The sequence below is a fragment of the Pongo abelii genome, chromosome 7 (assembly GCF_028885655.2).
Source record: "Pongo abelii isolate AG06213 chromosome 7, NHGRI_mPonAbe1-v2.0_pri, whole genome shotgun sequence".
Classification (NCBI taxonomy): Eukaryota; Metazoa; Chordata; class Mammalia; order Primates; family Hominidae; genus Pongo; species Pongo abelii.
Window position 1 is genome coordinate 97,078,159 of NC_071992.2, and position 21,043 is coordinate 97,099,201.

The 21,043-nt window shown below is 33.9% G+C and overlaps 1 protein-coding gene and 1 pseudogene across 2 annotated transcripts in view; one reads left to right on the forward strand and one right to left on the reverse strand.

Moving 5' to 3' along the window:
• Positions 1 to 2,470: 2,470 nt before the first annotated feature.
• SNX16 (sorting nexin 16) overlaps positions 2,471 to 21,043 on the reverse strand; it is a 42,798-nt gene continuing 24,225 nt past the window's right edge. Inside the window, 4 exon segments of one of the 2 annotated variants that reach the window (NM_001133023.1) lie at positions 2,471 to 4,487; positions 5,263 to 5,382; positions 5,974 to 6,110; positions 18,228 to 18,297. In NM_001133023.1, the coding sequence (NP_001126495.1) occupies positions 4,391 to 4,487; positions 5,263 to 5,382; positions 5,974 to 6,110; positions 18,228 to 18,297 (424 nt within the window). In that variant the 3' untranslated portion in view covers positions 2,471 to 4,390. 2 annotated transcript variants of the gene reach the window in all.
• Positions 10,492 to 13,104, forward strand: LOC112134634 (heterogeneous nuclear ribonucleoprotein A1-like; annotated as a pseudogene).

Genomic DNA, 21,043 nt, shown 5'->3' on the forward strand with positions numbered 1-21,043 from the left:
CATAGGTTTAATAACCCGAATGTGCGGCTTTACATTTCACACCTTAGCCACTATTTGACTACTGCTAATGTCTTTGATTACAATTAGCTAGGCTGCAAACATTATTTAAGGTCTATACTTACTCTCAGCATATCTATTATAATAAAACATTATTGAGTATACATTGGTTGCATTGCTTATTATTTTGTGTGGAGATGACACTGATCTAATATTCTGTAAATTATATACATAAGAAAGTGACAAGTGAGGTCTGTTCTAATTTGAGGCTGAAAACCATGATCATGACTTCATACTGTGCTCTAGTCAAAAATCCACCTATAGCTTACCATTAGCTAGCATTTCTAAGTGCATTCCATATTCAGTGATCTTCTTTCAAGGCGTTTTTTTTGTTTTTTGTTTTTTGTTTTAAATAGTATCTCGCTCTGATGCCCGGGCTGGAGGGCAATGGTGCAGTCACAGCTCACTGCAGCCTCACCTCCGGTGCTCAGGTGATTCTTCCACCTCAGGAGCTGGGACTACAGGCACAGGCCACCACATCTGGCTAGTTTTTTGTAGCGATGGGGTTTCTCCATGCATGCTACCCAAGCTGCTCTCCTGAGCTCAAGCAATCCACCCAGCTCGGCCTCCCAAAGTGTTGGGATTACAGGCATGAGCCACCGCACCTGGCCCCCAAAATATGTATGTTCTAATAGAACAACTTAAATAGGAAAAAAAATTGAAGAAGATAAAAAATAAAGTCATGATTACAACAGAAAAGCATAACCACACAAGTGAACTACAACTTGGCCTAGAGCTGCCCAAAAGACAAAGAGGAGCAACAAAGAGAGCATTAGACTCTTTAAGATGAAAACAAATCCCAAATGCCCATCAAGGGTAGACTGGATAAAGAAAATGTGGCCTATATACACCATGGAATACTATGCAGCCATACAAAAAGGATGAGTTCATGTTCTTTGCAGGACATGGATGAAGCTGGAAACCGTAATTCTCAGCAAACTAACACAGGAACAGAAAACCAAACACTGCATGTTCTCACTCATAAGTGGGAGTTGAACAATGAGAACACATGGACACAGGGTGGGGAACATCATACACTGAGGCCTGTAAGTGGGTGGGAGGCTAGGGGAGGGATAGCATTAGGAGAAATACCTAATGTAGATGACGGGTTGATGGGTGCAGCAAACCACCATGGCACGTGTATACCTATGTAACAAACCTGGATGTTCTGCACATGTATCCCAGATCTTAAAGTATAATAAAAATAAAATTAGGGAAAACCACTAAATAGAAAAAAGAGAGAAAAACAAATTAGGCTGGTCACAGTGGCTCACACCTGTAATCCCAGCACTTTGGGAGGCTGAGGCGGGTGGATCACCTGAGGTCAGGAGTTTAAGACTAGCCTGACCAACATGGTGAAACCCTGTCTCTATTAAAAATACAAAAATTAGCCGGGCGTGGTGATGTGCACCTGTAGTCCCAGCGACTCGGAAGGCTAACACAGGAGAATTGCTTGAACCCGGGAGGCGGAGGCTGCAGTGAGCTGAAATTGCGCCACTGCACTCCAGCCTGGGTGACAGAGCGACTTTGTCTCGAAACAAACAAACAAAAACCACACAACCCTCCCCTGAAACTCAACTGTTTAGAAGAAGCACATGTTTTGCTGAGATCAAGACCCAAGAGAAGTTTCTCCTATGGGTCTTCATAAAAGGTACACTATGTGATATATTTAATAGTAGCCATTAGCCTTAAAAACACATGTATTGAAAATATATGTTTTGATGACTGTGTTTGCTATTAGGAGCCAATAGCATAGAAACAAAGTGTAATGCAGTAACAGTAATTCTATGAAGAGCCAAAATGTGGATCAAATATGTAGCTCTCTGAAGATTTCCTAGAGGATAAAATTTAGATTCTTCTCTCTGCTAGTTGGAAATACAGACTTGTTTTATCATAATCCTCAAACTCATGTGTTCCTTAAGTAATAAAATCCATTTCAAAGCCAAATTATTTTTATATCTGAAGCCACTGTTCCTTTTTAATATCACAGACTGAACTAGACTACACAGATAATTTATCTAAGCATGGTTTTCTAAATAAATGTGCTGTAAATGGCTAATCTCAATGTAGTAGATACATTTTAAAATGCTGTTTTATGGTTGTACTAACTATATGTGAACTTATTTTTAAAAGGTTAAGTTAAAAGATTATCCACAAAAATGTTGTTTCATTTACATTCAATTTTTAGAATTATTAATATAGGTTATGTTAAAGTGCATTGCACCTATTCACAAAGACTTTCAAAAAATGATCAGCAATATAAAGTGTAAACCTAAAAAGAAAATCAGACTCATTCCACATCTGTGAAATTTGGGGCTTAAATATAATTCAATTTACAATAATTGTAAAAGATAGGGAGAATATAGAAAATGGAGGGGGAAAATGGTATTCAACATATGAACAACACAGCTACTGTTGTAGTGAAAAAATAATTTATTAAATGAACATAATACTGGGAGTAAAATGCATTATAAAAGTAAAAAAAGTAAATTATAAATATAAATAATAGTGGTTTACCTAATTAACAGATTTTTTTCTTCATCCTTGAAGAATTTTAAATACAATCTTCCAAAAAGCCAGATTGAAAAAGTGGGTGGTTCACTTTAGAACAGAGAGGCAACACTATAATATCTAGAATTTGGCAAAGATCTGTTATATAAGATACAGAATGGTACTGAATAAATGATTGTTCTTTTTAAGCCTTTTGTAAATCTAGAATAATAATTTTAATAAATAAGCAGATCAATTTGTTATATTCATTTCTGTCTCTAAGGATAGCAAACATATTTCTAATACACATTGTGAAAAATGTTCTGAGAGCATCCCTGTGCACTTTAACAAAGACTAAAAATTTTTGGTTATTTGGTAAAAAGTGATCTCCTTTTTACTTCAAAGGTTAACAACAGCCATTGAATGTGTTGATATATATCAGTAGAATTTTAAACAGCCACACCTTAATATATACATCAAGATACCGATAAACTTTTAGATAGTAAAGAAAAAAATAGAGATTGTTATTCTATTTCCCCAGTAAGTTTCCCTCAGTTTTTAGAAAGCATACCGACTGGGATTGCAAAATGCCAGCATGATTACAATGCATATTAACAGCAATATGCAAAACAGTGAAAACAGAAAATAAATAACTTCATCCTATAAAAATGAAACAAGGCACTTTTAATGACTGTACACAAAGCTGAAATAAACAGACATTTTTTCATAAAGCTGACTCAAAGACCCTAGGTGACTTTTGTAGAAAGTGAAATAGTAAAGGCACTACATAATTCTTTCCTAACTCTACTTACTAAAGAAATCCACCAATTAAACTTGGCACAAAAGAGTTTAATTATCATAAAGTGCATCACTTGGCTAAATATATTAAAAAGAAAATCAGCCATAATACAGTATAACAACATCTTCACACATATAGAAATAAAAATGCAATGTCAGGAGTCAAGCCAGTTAGGAACTTTGCAGTATATATGGCTTTTTATTTTCTTTTTCGTATAAGCCCCTATTTATTTAGAATGTATATTTTCAAAAGAATATGCCTTAACAAAAGGAGGTAGTATTCTGAAAGAGGCAAACTCACTAAATCTAGGTAGAGATAAAGATTACGTGGAAACTAAACAAATGTAACATATTAATAACTGTGACACTTATTAAAGTATTTTGATATTAATGAATCAGCTTTTAAAATCAAGGCTACCTTATCACTTTAGCTATATGATTACAACTCTTTCAAGTAGTTTTCCTTTGGTACTAGAAAGTCATTTTTTTTTCTAAAGAGCATTAACATTTCAAATAAGCGAATTTTATTTAGAGATGTAAACATGTAAACATTAAAAACTCAACTAAATTTTATCTTTATTATGATGGTCACTGATTTAAACTATTAATGAAAATATGTCATGTCAGAGATATAAAGAAGAATATATCACCCAGATAGTAACATGCAATTAACTTCCATTTGATTAATATAATTGGTGATTTAACACACATACATATATACACAGTAGTTTGGAGCAATATATAGGCAGAACACCATAATAATTTATGCACAGTATTTAAGAATGTGGGCCTTGATAACAGAATTCCAACAAGATTTTTTTTTAGTGTATTAAATATAATTGGATAAAATACAATTAAAAGCAGCCGTGCATATATTTCCTATCTCAATAACTTAAAAAAACTTCTTTATGTAAACTTTATACATGTGCATTCTTGCTCTTTTCTATATGTTTTACAGTTCTTGGTTCTTCTTTTAAAATAGTATTTGCCACTCTTCTAAATTTGTTGAATAGTCTAAATGGAGGGAACTGCTTGTGATATATTATTAGTCTTCTTCAGCATCATATGCCACTTCTGCTACTTCTATCTCTGATATAGCATTTTCAGGTTCACTAAAATGTAAGCATGGTTCATTATCAGCTCTGCAAAAAAAAAAAAAAGGAACATATCAATGACGGGATTGGATGCATGCTATTATTTCATTTCACTACTACCTTTAAAAATCTTCTACCTTATAGAAAGGGTATTTACATACTTAGTGTAGAAGTATTTAATGTAAAAGAGTATTTAAACATTCAATCAGAAATTTGATATATTTACGTTGTCATTGCCAGGTAAGACCTTTGGAGATAGGTTTTTAAACTCAGCTCTCCAAACTACCATTCACCAATAAAAATCTACTTGGTAATTACCTTTATCAACATAGAATTGTTCTCAGAATTATAGTCGACCATTACCACTAAACTATTAACAATTACCTTGGATTTGTATGCAATAAAAACTCTATGTGCTTTTAAATTCATTACCTTTTCATCATTCCTATTAGGTAAGAAGGGTGGTTTGCTATTATAGTATCCTACCTTTTCAATAGAAAAAGGGTGATACCGAGGGAGATTAAGGTAATCTGTCAATATTTAAAAAATTAATTACCTGAGTCAGAGGCCAGTTAATGCAGACACAGCTCTAAAGTAAGTAATGAGAAAACTTACAGCCTGATGTCAAAGACACTTATTTTTAAAGTGTTTTTATTTTTAAATATTTTAGGAAGAGCCTAAAATATTTCCAATTCATTCTGTTTGCTTAGCAGATTCGTGATACAGTAACACTGAGTTCATAAAAAAATACTCTATAGAGTATTAGAATCACTTTCCTCCAATTATTCAAGAATTAAGCTATCATAAATGAAATATTATATACCTAGATTCTTCATCCAGGACATCTTGATCAACCTCAAGTGCAGAGGACTCCACCTTTAGGATCTGTTCACCTTCTGTTTCTGACACATCCAGTGATTCTTCAGGTTCTAAAGACAATGTTCTAAAAGTATGTTATAGCAACAAGTTATTTTCTACGAACAAAACAGGCATATGTTTAATGTTGTGAATACAGGTAGCTATAGCAGTCTTTAGCTGTTAAGTCTTAATGTAGTTACATAGCTAATAAACAGCTCACTTTGGAAGTCAACAGAGAAATTAGTAGCTATGATTAATTTAAAATGACTTTAGCATCAATTCAAGATATGCTGATGAGATGGCAAACCAGAGCTTTCATATGTGAAAAGCTGGCACAAATGCCTAGAAACTAAGATGTCACTTAAATAAAATAATGGTATTCCATTTAATAATGATTATTTATTTAATAATGATTTAACAATGATTAAAATGAATAATGTTTACCTTGTTGAACAGTTAGTGGCTTATTTTCCTGATGTTTCCCATCCTTCAATGTTCAAAACTTATTTAGCAAAATTATGCTAAATAAAGCATAGTTTTCCCAATGAAGTATGCCAAAAGCCTACAACTTTCAGAATCAGAAAATTCCTAAATCATATTAAAATATAAAGGGCATTTAGCCCAGAGTATTAAGGGTTGAATTAGTCAGAGTAGAAATGCAAGTATCACAACACACCTGATTCTGTTCTCTAAAGTGTCTATATGAAGTTGCTTCTCACTGAGCTGTTTCTTTAGTGATTCCATCTCCTTTTGTTTTTCAAGTAGTTCTTTCTGTAAGCGGTAGTTTGTCTCTTCTAAAGTTTCACAGAATGCCTTAAAAAAACAACAAACAAAACTAAACACATGCAGAAAAAAATACAATTAATTACAAATGCAGTATCTTTCTCAAGGGCATTATTGAAGAGTCAAAGAACACAGATAATCAAAATAATAGTATGAAACTCCAAATGATTTGTTCTCTACCCTCATCTTTTTAGGTCACTGGTATCTTAACTTTCTTAGTTCCCATCCACCAGGGGGACATAACTACAAGTTCTTTTTCTTAAGACTTACAGTAGTAAGCTAGTGTGCCTGAAGTGAGTATGTGATATCCCTCTAGTGTAGAACTGGGATAAAAAATAATTGGCAACTACTGCTTTAGTTTTTATTCTCTTTAATCTACTTTTGCCTAGTCATACATGATTACACTTAAAAAAAATCAACTGTGGTTGATGCCATTTGTATTAGCTCAGTAGACATACTACTGTAACAGCATTTTGGTAATCTTGACACTTGGGTTGCAGTACCAGGATGATACAAGAAATGAGGAGTCAGGTACATTTTGGGAAGTAAGTGACAAAAAGTGATAGATTCAGGAATAAAGCAAAGACCCTAAAGAGGCTATTAATAAAAGTCACTCAACAACACAGAAAAACATCAAGAAAGATTGTTTGTCTCAATCTGGTTTCTAGGTGGGCGAAGTAAAGTCTCACCTGAAGAATCTAATCTAAAAAGCCTCATATGGATTTTGGGAAAAATAATGTATCATAAGGAAGACAAATAAAAACAAATATATATATAAATACAAGATACTGAAGTTGCAAATACCAAAATCAAATAGAAGATCTCTAAAACACCAGGAAGACAAACCAGTTTACTATAAAATTGTAAGACAGTAGGGGACTGAGAGTAGATGTCATCAAATAGTCTATGTCAAAGGCAGTGGAAAACACTTTAAAGCACTGAGAAAAATAACTATCAAGGTAGAATTCTACATTCAGTTAAATCATACTTCAAGAATGAAACACAATTAAAAGACATTTGAACATCAAAGATCTAAGCATTACCAATACACATTCACTGAAAGAACTATTAAATTATGTACTTTAAGAAGTAGTTAACTGAATCCCAAAAGAAAGAGTAAGATGAAAGTAGGAATGGTGAGGAATGAAAGTGACAAACACTTAGGTAAATCAAAAGAAACATTGACTGTGTGAAATCATAATGATGGCCAACTTTGAGGAGGGCTGTAAACAATCTGTTTCCAAAATATGAGAACATATGACCATTAAATAAAAGACAATGACTACAGAACCAAGAGCAGAGAACAAAGAGAAAAACTCATTAAATAACATGAAAGGAAAGAAAGGAGTAAAAAAGCATTTTATAAAGCAGACTCAAAAGCACAAAATAAAATAATAGAAATAAGTACAAATATATTGGTCATTACCATATATAAAATAAACTAAAAACTTAACAGATTTTTCAGATTGTATTTAAAAAAACTATGATGTTTAAAACCACCATATTTAAAATACAAAAGTAGAAACATACTTAAAGGCAACAGACAAATGTTAGCTTTTTCTCCCCCACCAAAAGTTACAGTTTTCTTTATATCTGACAGAATGCAGTTCAAGGTGATAAACATTATTAGGCACAAAGAGTCTCTACCTAATAATAAAAGTAATAATTCACCAGGAATATTTTAAATGCATAATTACAAGAAGAAATTGAACAAATCCACACCATAAGGGGTAAATTTGACATAACTCTTGGCAATTAATGGATTAAACAAAAAAAGAGTTAAGATTAAAAAAATTTTAACAATACAAATTAGTAAGTTTGATATGATGAACATATATTGAACTGTGAGTCTAACAATTAAGAAATACATATTCTTTTCAAGCACACATGGAAAATTTAGAAAATCTGTCACATATGTGCAGATCCCAAAGAGTGCAGAACACTGTAAACAATAACCAAGAATTGGTGTCAGAGAGAACATAATCTCTGACAAAATGCAAATAGACTAAAAAACAGTCAATAATATAAGAAAAAAAGTGCTTGAAAAATTAAAGAGAATTCTAAATTTATGGAGCAAACAAGATAATAGGAACAATATAAAATATGAACGGGAATGAAAATATTGACTTGTGAGATGCAATTTGACTGTTATATAAAAGAACTGTATAATACCAGAAACAACTGAGAAAGCATCCAATTAAAGAAGTCAAAGAACATACTAAAACTAAGTATAAGAAAGGAATTAAGAGACAGGAAAAGAATTTAATCAAGAGAATCAAAAAGGCAAAAAGTGGTTCTTTGAGAAGACTATTAAAATACACCAAATCCAAGGAGAAAAGACTAGTGGAAAAAACAGTGAGATTCAAAGTGGATATATAACTAAAGATATGTTAAGAGATTTTCAAAAGTCATGTGATACTACTAAGAACAACAGTTTTGCGGTGGCTCACGCCTATAATCCCAGCACTTTGGGAGGCTGAGGCGGGTGGATCATGAGGTCAGGAGATCAAGACCATCCTGGCTAACATGGTGAAACCCCGTCTCTACTAAAAAATACAAAAAAATTAGCCGGGCATGGTGGCGAGGGCCTGTAGTCCCAGCTACTCGGGAGGCTGAGGCAGGAGAATGGCGTGAACCTGGGAGGCAGAGCTTTCAGTGAGCCAAGATGGTGCCACTGCACTCCAGCCTGGGCCACAGAGCAAGACTGTTATCTCAAAAAAAAGAAAACAAAATGTATTTTAAAATCTACACAAAATGGTCAATTTCTAGAAAAATACAGATTCTCAAAACTGAAACCTCCCCAAATAATCTGAACAAACTACAGACATTAAAGAAACAGAATCAGTTGTTAAAAATCTACTATAAGACAAACTAAAGAAAATATCAAATCCAGATTGTTTTACAGGTGAATTCTAACAAACGTTTAGAGAACAACCAATACGCGTTTATTCAAATGGTTCTGGATAACAGAAAAAGAGGGACTATTCCTTATTTTATAAAACTGGTATAATTTTGATGCCAGACCCAACAAAGGGCAGTAAGAGAAACAAATATTACATATGCCAAAATTCTAAATAAAATCATTACAATTCAAATCCAGTAATTAAAAAAAACGCCGAATTTGAGTTAATCTCATAATCAATGTTTTATCATCTGAAAAGCTATGAATGTAATTTACCACATCAATAGATTTAAAAAAACCCATATGATCATCTATACAGATGCAAGTGAAAGCATTCACACACACACACATCCCTACAACCTCTTAGCAAACTAGAAATAGAACTTCTTTAATCTAAAAACAACAACGAAGACAATAAACAAATCAACGTAACTCACAACTACCACCAGCCTATAGAAAATTCCATATCCAACAGCAAAATACAGGATCATTTTCATTAAAGTTAGGATGAAAGGAAAAGGATGCCCACCATAATGGCTTCAATTAACCTCCAAAGAACCTATCTAGCAAAATAATACAGAAAAATGAAATGAAAGATATTAAGTATTAGGAAAAAACACATTGTTAATATTGCAGGGTATATGATTACCTATATGGAAAATCCAAACAGATCTATAAACTAACAAGAGAATGTGACATACAAAATAGATATATAAAAATCAATAATAAAACTAGTAACTTAGAATGTAATAAAAATACCAATTATTTCATCAACAAAAATGATGAGAAATCCTATGGCTTTCCCTAGAAGAAATAAATGTAAACTTTTATTGAAGAACTTAAAAAAAACCCTCTATATGCAAAGATCTATTAATAGGAAGATTCAATACTATAAAGATACTCTTCAAAATTAATAAATAAATGTATTAAAATTCCAAACAAAATGGCAATAGGATTTTTTCATGGAACTTACAAAGTTGTTCTAAAATTCATATGGAAAAGTGAATAGCCAATTTGGAAGAATAAGGGCACCCTTGTTCTGCCAGTTAATAAGATTATTTAATTATAGTAATTAACAAAATATAGTACCAGAAGAAGGATGAGACTACTAAAAATGAACTGAGTGGCCAGGCACGGTGGCTCATGCCTGTAATCCCAGCACTTTGGGAGGCTGAGGTGGGCAGATCACCTGAGGTCAGGAGTTCAAGACCAGTCTGGCCAACATGAAGAAACTCCATCTCTACTAAAAATACAAAAATTAGCTGGGTGTGGTGGTGCGTGCCTATAATCCCAGCTACTCAGGAGGCTAAGGCAGGAGAATTGCTGGAATCCTGGAGGCAGAGGTTGCAGTGAGACAAGATGGCGCCACTGCACTCCAGCCTGGGTGACAGTGTGAGACTCTGTCTCAAAAAAAAAAAAAAAAAAGAACTGAGTGACCATAAACAGACCCTTTCACACTCAACTATTTAGAATAGAAGAATTACTAATTAGTGCGGTAGGGATGAACTTTTAAATAAATGAGCTTGGGATCACTGGTCATCCATACAGAAAAAGTTAAAACAATTAAAATACCTGAGGTCAGCTTGCTCCTTTTTGCCCGTGGATGCTGCCGAAGAAGCATCATTAAAGTCTCTCTTCTCCCTGCCGTCATGTCTAAGTCAGAGTCTCCTAAAGAGCCCAAACAGCTGAGGAAGCTTTTCATTGGAGGGTTGAGCTTTGAAACAATTGATGACAGCCTGAGGAGCCATTTTGAGCAATGGGGAACCCTCAAGAACTGTGCAGTAATGAGAAATCCAAACACCAGGCGCTCCAGGGGCTTTGGGTTTGTCACATATGCCACTGTGGGGGAGGTGGATGCAGCCGTGAATGCAAGGCCACAGAAGGTGGATGGAAGACTTGTGGAACCAAAGAGAGTTGTCTCAAGGGAAGAGTCTCAAAGACCAGTTGCCTACTTAACTGTGAAAAAGATATTTATTGGTGGCATTAAAGAAGACACTGAAGAACATCACCTAAGAGATTATTTTGAACAGTGTGGAAAAATGGAAGTGATTGAGATCATGACTGACCAAGGCAGTGGCAAGAAAAGGGGCTTTGCCTTTGTAACCTTTGATGACCATGACTCCATGGATAAGACAGTCATTCAGAAACACTATACTGTGAATGGCCACAACTGTGAAGTTAGGAAGCCCTGTCAAAGCAAGAGATGGCTAGTGCTTCATCCAGGCAAAGAGGTCGAAGTGGTTCTGCAAACTTTGGTGGTGGTTGTGGAGGTGGTTTCAGTGGGAATGACAACTTTGGTCATGGAGGAAACTTCAAGGGTCATGGTGGCTTTGGTGACAGCTGTGGTGGTGGGGGATATGGTGGCAGTGGGGATGGCTATAATGGATTTGGTAATGATGGAAGCAATTTTGGAGGTGGTGGAAGCTACAAGGATTTTGGCAGTTACAACAATCAGTCTTCAAATTTTGGACCCACGAAGACAGGAAACTTTGGAGGCAGAAGCTCTGGCCCCTATGGTGGTGAAGGCCAATACTTTGCCAAACCATGAAACCAAGGTGGCTATGGCGGTTCCAGGAGCAGCCGTAGCTATGGCAGTGGCAGAAGATTTTAATTAGGAAACAAAGCTCAGCAGGAGAGGAGAGCCAGAGAAGTAACAGGGAAGCTACAGGTTACAACAGATTTGTGAACTCAGCCAAGCACAGTGGTGGCAGGGCCTAGCTGCTACAAAAAAGACATGTTTTAGACAAATACTCATGTGCATGGGCAAAAAACTCGAGGACTGTATTTCTGACTAATTGTATAACAGGTTATTTTAGTTTCTGTTCTGTGGAAAGTGTAAAGCATTCCAACAAAGGGTTTTAATGTAGATTTTTTTTTTTTTTTTGCACCCAGGCTGTTGATTGCTAAATGTAATAGTCTGATTGTGATGCTGAATAAATGTCTTTTTTTTAATGTGCTGTGTAAAGTTAGTCTACTCTGAAGCCATCTTGGTAAATTTCCCCAACAGTGTGAAGTTAGAATTCCTTCAGAGTGATGCCAGGTTCTATTTGGAATTTACATACAACCCGCTTGGGTGGAGAAGTCATTGTCTTCAGAAACCTTGGTGTAGTTGAACTGGTAGTTACTGTTGTGACCTGAAGTTCACCATTAAAAGGGATTACCCAAGCAAAATCATGGAATTATTGGTTATAAAAATCATTGTTGGCACATCCTATGCAATATATTTAAATTGAGTAACGGTACCAGATAAAATTATAGATGGGAATGAAGCTTGTGTATCATCCATTATTACGTGTAATCAATAAACAATTTAATTCTCTTAAAAAAAAAAAAAGACCTGAGTGTGAAAAGCAAAAGTTTACACTTATTAGAAGGAAATTTAGGAGAAATATTTTTATGTGCTGGTGTGTAGCGAAGAACAAGAGCCATAGAAAACGTGACAAAGAATGTGGAGCAGGAAATTTACAGAAGTCCCAAACAGCTACTATGGAAGATGCCAGACCTGGCTGGTAATCAAGAAAATTAGGCTAAAATAACAATAAGATATTATTTTATACCCATCAGACTGACAAAAATTAAAAGATTGACAATACTTGTATTAGTGGTGATACAGAGCAAAAGGAAAATATATTGTTGATAAAAGTACAAACTGATATAACAAATTTGGGGCGTAATTTTAGCATATGCAGTGAAGTTGAAGAGGAGAATATCTGACAATGAAACAATTGCATTCCTAGGAAAGTACCTTTAAAACCTTGGGTTTCTTCCAAGATTAACATCCATCCCAGTGAGGGAGGTACCTTAGGAAAGATGTATATAGGAATGGAGACTGTCCTTAGAATAGTCATTGGAAGGCTATATTGATATAAATTTCCTTCTGGGATAGAGATCAAACAGTTCCATCAGGACAGGAAAATCTGCTAGCAAGTGATTCTAAGAAAACAGTTTCATTACGTATTACAATTTAGGTAGAGAACAGATGGCTTAAGAATTCTGCTTTAATTATTTGTACTTATAATTCATATAAAATATTAAAAATTATAATTTATTTCTAATTATAAGCTATTCATTAATGTTAATATAGTAAGACCTCATTTCTTCCAATTATATTATCTCCATACAAGTAATAGATTTGAATTTTCCCAAAAAAAGGTAGACTAATTTATATCCCTAACCTTAATTCTCTCTTTTAGTACAAGTATATGAGGGGTAGAAATGACTACCTTAAATAGGGAACAGAGAAAAGTTGGTTAAAGATTTGCTGAACTGAGTATCCTTTGAATAAGTTTAATTTTACACTCCAAGAAATGTGGGTTAATAAGTCATTTTGGGATTTTTCTTAAAATGAGAGGCGGCTTAAGTAAGTCTGCAGACAAAAGAGATATATGTCTCATTAGGTTACTGTAGATTTTACTTTGAAGGAGAGGAGCAAACACAGAATTTCTTCATTCACTGTTCAAATAAACATATATTTTCAAATACACCTGTAGGAAAATGCATTTATTTTAGAGAAAGAGTCTAGGACATACATTCCATATTACTCTGTTGAGTGTATAAACTTAATATTGCCTTGGTGATTTATTTAAATCAGTGGTTCTACACCAGGAGCGATTTTAAACTCAGAAGACACTTGGTAATGTCTGGAGACATTTTTACTTGTCATGAGTGGGTATGCTATTGGTGTCTAATATGTAGAGGCCTAGGATGCTGCTAAATATTTTCAATGCACATGTCAGGCTGTGCTCTAGCCTCGGCCACCAAAAAGTTATCTGGCCCTAAATGCCGATAGCGTGGATGAGAAATCCTAACTCAAATCAGCTTCCACTCTTCCCCTGCCAAGTTATGATACTTGACACATACTAACTAGCATATATTTTGAACTAAGAACACTAAAAAGATATCCAAATTATTATTTTTTTTGTAAAAGGGCTAATTTAAAAATTAAAAATGAACTAAAGGCTGTCTTGAAAGAAGAAAGACTACTATACTTTAAAGGAATAAAAATCCTGGAATCCTTGAGCTGGAAAAGGAGCGATAAACACTTCGCTTCTTTAGCCCAATGTTCACTTAAAATAGAACTCAATTTTCTAAACAGATTCTAAATCAAAGAGACAAAATGGTAGCCGAAAGGCTGAATGAAACCCAGAAGCAATGATCTAGCCAGGATTTAATAGGGAGTTCTGGGAAACGATATATCTATGGGGCCTTGATAAGCTTTCCACATATCCTGGGACCCAAGCCACACAGGACAACAGAGCCCATATGCATGTATAGAATAGGAGATGGGAAAGGATTCAGCAGAAACTAAAATCTACTGCATACTTGAAAATGACCTGAACTTTAAATGCACTCCTTAGACTATATACAGATCCATTACCACAGTGTAAAAATCTTACTAGTTTGAGGTATATAAGCAAAATTTATGACCAACTGTTGACTGAACATTAAGCTATGCAGAAATACAAGAAAGCCAGGCTTAAAAATAAAACGAGGAAAAAAACACTGAGAAAAGACACCAGTGACCACACATTGCTGAGGAGACAAACTTCACAGATTTAGTCCAGGCAAGTTACTAAACAGACAGACAAAATAATAATAACCACTATAGGAGGCAGAGATTAAGAATCAAGAGTTGCTACAGTATATCACCTAAAATATCTTGTATTCAAAAAAATGTATAAAACACTCAAAGAAACAAGGTCAATCTAAGCATACTCAGGAAAAAAGGCAGTCAATTGAAGCTATCTCTAAACGGCCCCAAATGTTAGGCATATCAGGCAGTGATTTTTAAGGCAACCATTACATACATGAAATAAACTAGAAAAAATTGAATTAATGATAAGGATAATGATAATGAGTCAACAAATAGAAAAATCTCAATAAAGAGAAAGAACAGTTAAAAAATAAGCAATTGAGAATTTTGGAGTTGAAAAGCACAGTAACTGAAAAATTAACAAGAGGGGCTCAACAGGAGATTTAATATCACCGAAATATAAATCTGTGAATCTGAAGATCAATAGAAATTTTCCAATCTGAAGATCAGAGAAAAAAGCAATTGAAGAAAAATGAACAGCACTTCAGAGACATTTTGCACAACATAGGGTATACAAATATACAAGTAATGACAGTCCTAGAAGGAGAAGGGAGAGAAAAAGGGAGTGAAAAAGTATTTGAAGAAATAATGGCTAACAAATTCCAAAGTTTGATATAAAACATTAATCTGCCAAGTCCAAAAAGCTCAATGAAGCCAAAGCATGAGAAAAAGAAAGAGATCTACATCCCAATACATCATAATCAAACTGCTGAAAGTCAAACAAACAGAATATCTTGAAAGCAGCAAGGGCAAAATGGCTCATCATGCACATGGAAACAATATAAAGGTTGATTTTTTTTTAATCAGAAATAATAGGGGCCAGAAGGCAGTGGAATGACACATTCAAAGTGCTGGAAGAAAAAAATCTGTCAGTAAGACTATCTTTCAAAAATGACAATTTCCAGCTAAACAAAGACTGTGAGAATTTGTTGCTAGCAGACCCGTCTTACAAGAAAAACTAAACGAAGATTATGAGACTGAAAGGAAGTGATACCAGATGATCACATCAACCTAGGAAGAAATGAAGAGGGCCAGAAATAGTAAACATGTGGATTAAATAAAATAATCTATGAAATATATTTTCCCATTTCTTAAGTTCTTTAGAGCACAAAAGACTGTATAAAGAAATAATTATTGCACTGTATTGTTAGGTTTATAAGATATATGTAAAATAGATAACAATAGCAACACAAGGAAAGAGGGAGGAAACGGAGAGATATTGGAGCCAAGTTTATATTTCACTGAAATATAACTTGAGCAGTCACTGAAAAATAAGAAAAAGTAAAAAATCCTACAGAAGAATCAAAATGGCATACTAAAAATTATTTTACACAAGATAAAAGGAGGAATGGGATGGAGACAGATGAGAGAAACAGAAAACAAATTGCAAAATGGCAGATGTAAAAGACAGATGTCAGAAAGAATAACAGATCAAGACCCAATTACACGCTATGTAGAAGGGATGGATCTTGGGTTGAAAGATACAAACAGATTGAAAGTAAAAGGATGTGAAAAGATATGCTATGCAAACAATAATGATAATAGAGCTGCAGTAAACAAGACAGTATCATACTGGCACAAGGACAGGAAAATAGATCAACAGACTAGAATTAAGAGTCCAGAAACAAACCCTTCTTTTCATGGTCATTTGATTTCTGACAAAAGTGTCAACATAATTAAACAAAAGGAACTAAAAAAAAATTAAGATAGTTATAGGAACTTAAGACCCTTACCTAAAACCTTAAAAAAATTAACCCAAAATAGACCATAAACCTAACTGTAAGAGCTAAAATATAAAATTAAAAAAATATATATATGAGAAAATATTTGTAATGTTGGGTTAGGCAAAGAGTTTTTATAATACAATAGTAAAAGCATAAGCCATTAAAAAAAGTGATAAAATAAACTTCATTAAAATTAAAAACTTTTGCACTTCAAAGAATGCCATTAAGAGGATGAAAAGACACCTACAGACTGGAAGAAAATATCTACAAATTGTATCTCTGATAAAGGATTAATATCTAAAGTAAAGATTTTATAACTGAATGAGATAAACAGCCCAGGTTTTTTAAAAAATGGGCAAGACGTGAACAGACATTTCATTGAAGAAAACATGAATGGCTAAAGAGCATGTGACATGATGATCAATATCAAAAAATCATTAGAAACATGAAAATTAAAGCAATAATGAAATATCACTACCTATCCAAGAGAATGGCTATAAACCAAAAGAGAGATAATATCAAATGTTTGTGAGAACATAGAGAAACTAGAACTCTCGTACAGTACAAGGGAGAATAGAATACAGCAACTTTCAAAAACTTTATTGGTTTCTTTAAAAAGTTAAACTTGTTACATGATCAAACACTTCCACTCTTAGGGAAGTAGAATTTCTCAGTCCATGAGAAATAAAACCATATGTTCACACAAAACATTATATGAAATTGTTCATAGCATTACTTATCACAAAACTGGAAACAATCCAAGTATCCCTCAATGGGTGATTGGATAAACAAAATGTGGTATATGCAAACAATGAAAAACCATTTAGTAATGAAATAATTATAGAGGATAACATGGAATACCCTCAAAAGCATGCTAAGTGAAATAAATCAGGTGTAAAAGATTACAATACTGTATATTATAGATTAGGCAGACTGTATATATAAAAGTTATGTATATGGTAAACTAATACACACACACCAACACACATTGTATGATTTTATTTGTATGAAATATCCAGAAAGGGCAAATGTGTAGAGAATGAAAGCAGATCAGTGGTTGCCTTGGGCTGGAAGTGCAGACTGACTGCAAAATGGCTTATAGGAATTCTTTTTGAGGTGATGAAAATATTCTAAAATTGGGTTACAGTGATGATGGTGTAACTGCTCTATAAATTTCCAAAAAAGTATTAAATTGTACATTTTCAGTAGAATAGCAAACAACAAATTGGTGAATATTATGGATGAAAATATTACTCCAATAAAGCTGTTTTAAAAAGGCCATGGCATTCAATCTAACACAAAGAACTGACTCAGCTTGAATGAAAACATTACAAACCTACCAATTAAATCTGTTCCATTTAAATGCCATTAAACATTTGGGGAAAAAACTTGCATAAAATCCTAGCTAATCTACTATTACCAAATCTGTTTTGTGAATCTAGGCTATTGCTTCAAGAAACAGGACACTTTAACACGTCAATTAATGTAATTTGAGAAGCATCAGGCACAAGCTAAACCGATAACAAGATAATCACTCCTACCCCTGAAGTTTTAAATTTGATTTTAGCTGTACATTCCTTATTTTGACACTCAAATGGAAGAAAGCTCAGTTTACACATAGTATTATTAAATATAAAAAGGTCTCCCAAATCATTTTTTTTGAAACAGTAAAAATAAATAATGCAGGATTTAATTTTAGAGCTTTATTGACTATAAGACATATATGAATTTTTACTTTTTCACTGAGCTAAGTCTATGTATTTCACTGAAAGCAACCTTTGACTCAAACATTGAAAGCTTTCTGTGCAAAACTACTATAGCATGAAATTATAATATTTTGCTGTTTCCTATTCCATTCAAGAAACAATGTAGTTATTGTACTGTATTATTTGTTCCTCTTTTCATGTGCTATATAATACAGCACTTACCCTGCTTTCTTCTAGGCTATCAAATGGACCCGGTGGATCATCCAAACAAAGAAATTCTCTCACTGCAAGGCTTTTCAAAAGAAAAAAAAATGATCTGAAGTACAAATAAGTTTGCAAAAGATAGCAAAAAGCAAAGGTTACTTTGAAGCTGTACAGTGTTTTAAACAAGTTGGTTATGTGTTTTCTTACAAGTAACTAAATATAAATATAAAACTATAGAAGATGCAAAGATCTTAAGGTGTTTTCTAAGATCTTAGAACATAAATATCTCAAATTTATTGTTCCATACAAACTATAGGACATAAAACATACTTCAAAATAATGGTTCATGAGACCAACATAGTGAATAGCCTCTTTATGATTTTCAAAGAAATATTAGTCTGAACTAGTCTAACAGTCATTATCCTTTTATGAATAAATGCAATTTCTAATTTATACCTCACTTGTTTTTGTTTCAGTAGATGCTTCTGAAGTGACTGAAAAGCATTTACTCTCAAACAAGTTAAAGACTGACCTTGCAATCATGTTTATTATATTAATTTACTTAAATATTTTCCATAGATAGTTCGAGAGAAAAAATTCTAACCATCCTATCTCTAAATGACCACAAATTTTAAAATAATTATTAAAAAATGATATTGTTATGCTTATACTTTGCTATTATCAGAGAAACAGGTTAAGGAGGTAGATAACCAAACTTCCTTATAATAAAAATGCCTCCCTGACTTTCTAAAAAGCAATTTTGGACTTTTGGACTGAGAGACAACTCTATGTACACATCAAAATATAAATGTGGATCCTTATTTTAGATTTGCAAAATAAAATCTTTACAAATTTCCTTTTACAAAGGATTTTTTTTTTTTTTTTTTAAAGATGAGTCTCGCTCTGTTGCCCAGGCTGAAGTCTGGAGTGCAGTGATGTGATCTCGGCTCAATGCAACCTCCGCCTCCTGGGTTCCAGAGATTCTCCTGCGTCAGCCTCCTGAGTAGCCGGGATTAGAGGCTCCCACCACCACACCCAGCTAATTTTTGTATTTTTAGTAGAGACAGTGTTTCTCCATGTTGGCCAGGCTGCCTCCCACTCCTGACCTCAGGTGATCCGCCCGCCTCAGCCTCCCAAAAGTGCTGGGATTATAGGCACAAACCACCGCGACCGCGCCCAGCCAGGATTTCTTGATATACTACAAAAAGGGGATGTCAACTTATGCTAAAAAAGGGAATGGGGCTTTTGGGTTCAGATTAGGCCAGACAGGTTGATGATGTCAGGAGGTGTCCATGAAGAGTTAAATAGAATTTTACATATCTTACTGTATTTAATATGCTCACATATTCTATTGTATTTAATTTTCACAACAATCATGTAAGATTAGGATAAGCATTGGATCTCCATTTCACAAATGATACCAAATTTCAGAGAGGTGAAATTACTTGCCTATTGTCAGAAAGTGCAGGTGGTAGAGCTGTACTTTCAATCTGTTCCCTGAGTGTGAATATGTGTCCTTTTCTACCTTTAAATTCTTTTGTCTTATGCTTTGGCTCATTTGGATTCTCCTTGCTGGACACTTCTCTCTGAAAACATCTGATTTATCTGCAACCCTCTCTAGTCGTGGCCTCTAGTAGAACACTGCAGTTGGCTGATAGCACAGAGTAGAACAAGGTATTCTGATGTAGATATTATACTTCTATCCACCCATTATTTATACTGGGGCACCTGCTATTACATACAAATGACTCCTAGGAAACCAATTGATCTGTGATTGAGAAGTCAAGTTTGTATGAAATCCTGAGGAAATAGCACTTAAGACTGAAAGCAAACTGCTAAGAAACATATGGAAGGGTCCTGTTTAATACTTTCAGTATATGACAAATGTGAGACATTATTTTCTTACAGTTTTATATTCGAATTTCCTCATACTTTAATGCTGCTTTTATGTTTACAAATTACTCTATTGGACTGCTACTGCTAGGAAAGAAAAAGGGGTAAAGAAGTTCACATATATCCCTTTTCATATATTTGGTTTACAGTAGAAATTTAGCCAAGATGGACAGTGAGTGTTGACAGTGTATCCAGCTGGAGGAATCATTTTGGAGTGGTTATTCTGTTTCATTCACCTTCCCTAAAAATCTTTATGATCTATGGCTCACTAGAGTTCTACTTAAATGAAATCCAATGGATTCTTTAAGTTTTTATCCATATAGTTCCAAGGTTATACTCTATGCTTTACTTTCTTTAATCAGTAGCAGAATAAAATTTGAAATTGGCTTTACAATTTTAATTTACATAAAACCTTTTCAGTGGCTCATTACATTTCCTCTGCTTCAACAAGACTTAGTAAAGAAAGCAGTCAATACCCTGAAACTCTATTTTCTTTCTAAGGAGAGGACACACAAGAATCTCTGGAAGATGGTAGTAACTGAGAAAACAATTCCTTTCTTAGAAATTCTGATACATTTTTCCCCCTAGGAAAGGAAACCCTCACCCTTGCTTGAGAATCATTGACTACATAACTTTATTTAGATCCAGTGAATATTTATTGACTGTCTATGTGTGCCATTATTCCTTTTATTATCTGGAATACATTTTTACTGTGTTTGGGAAACCTATTTTAAAATTGGGATCAGGTGTTGACTTAATTTACTAAAGGCAGATAAGGAAATCACCTATGGTATCCCTCAGCATTGTTTTAATTATCAGAGCAAATCTGTACTATAAATTCACCTCTTTCTTTGATTCTCTTGAATTTTTTTTAAAGCGTTTTACTGTATTTTCAAACTATGCTCTTAAGAACAACATATTTGACTTTATTGCAAATTTTA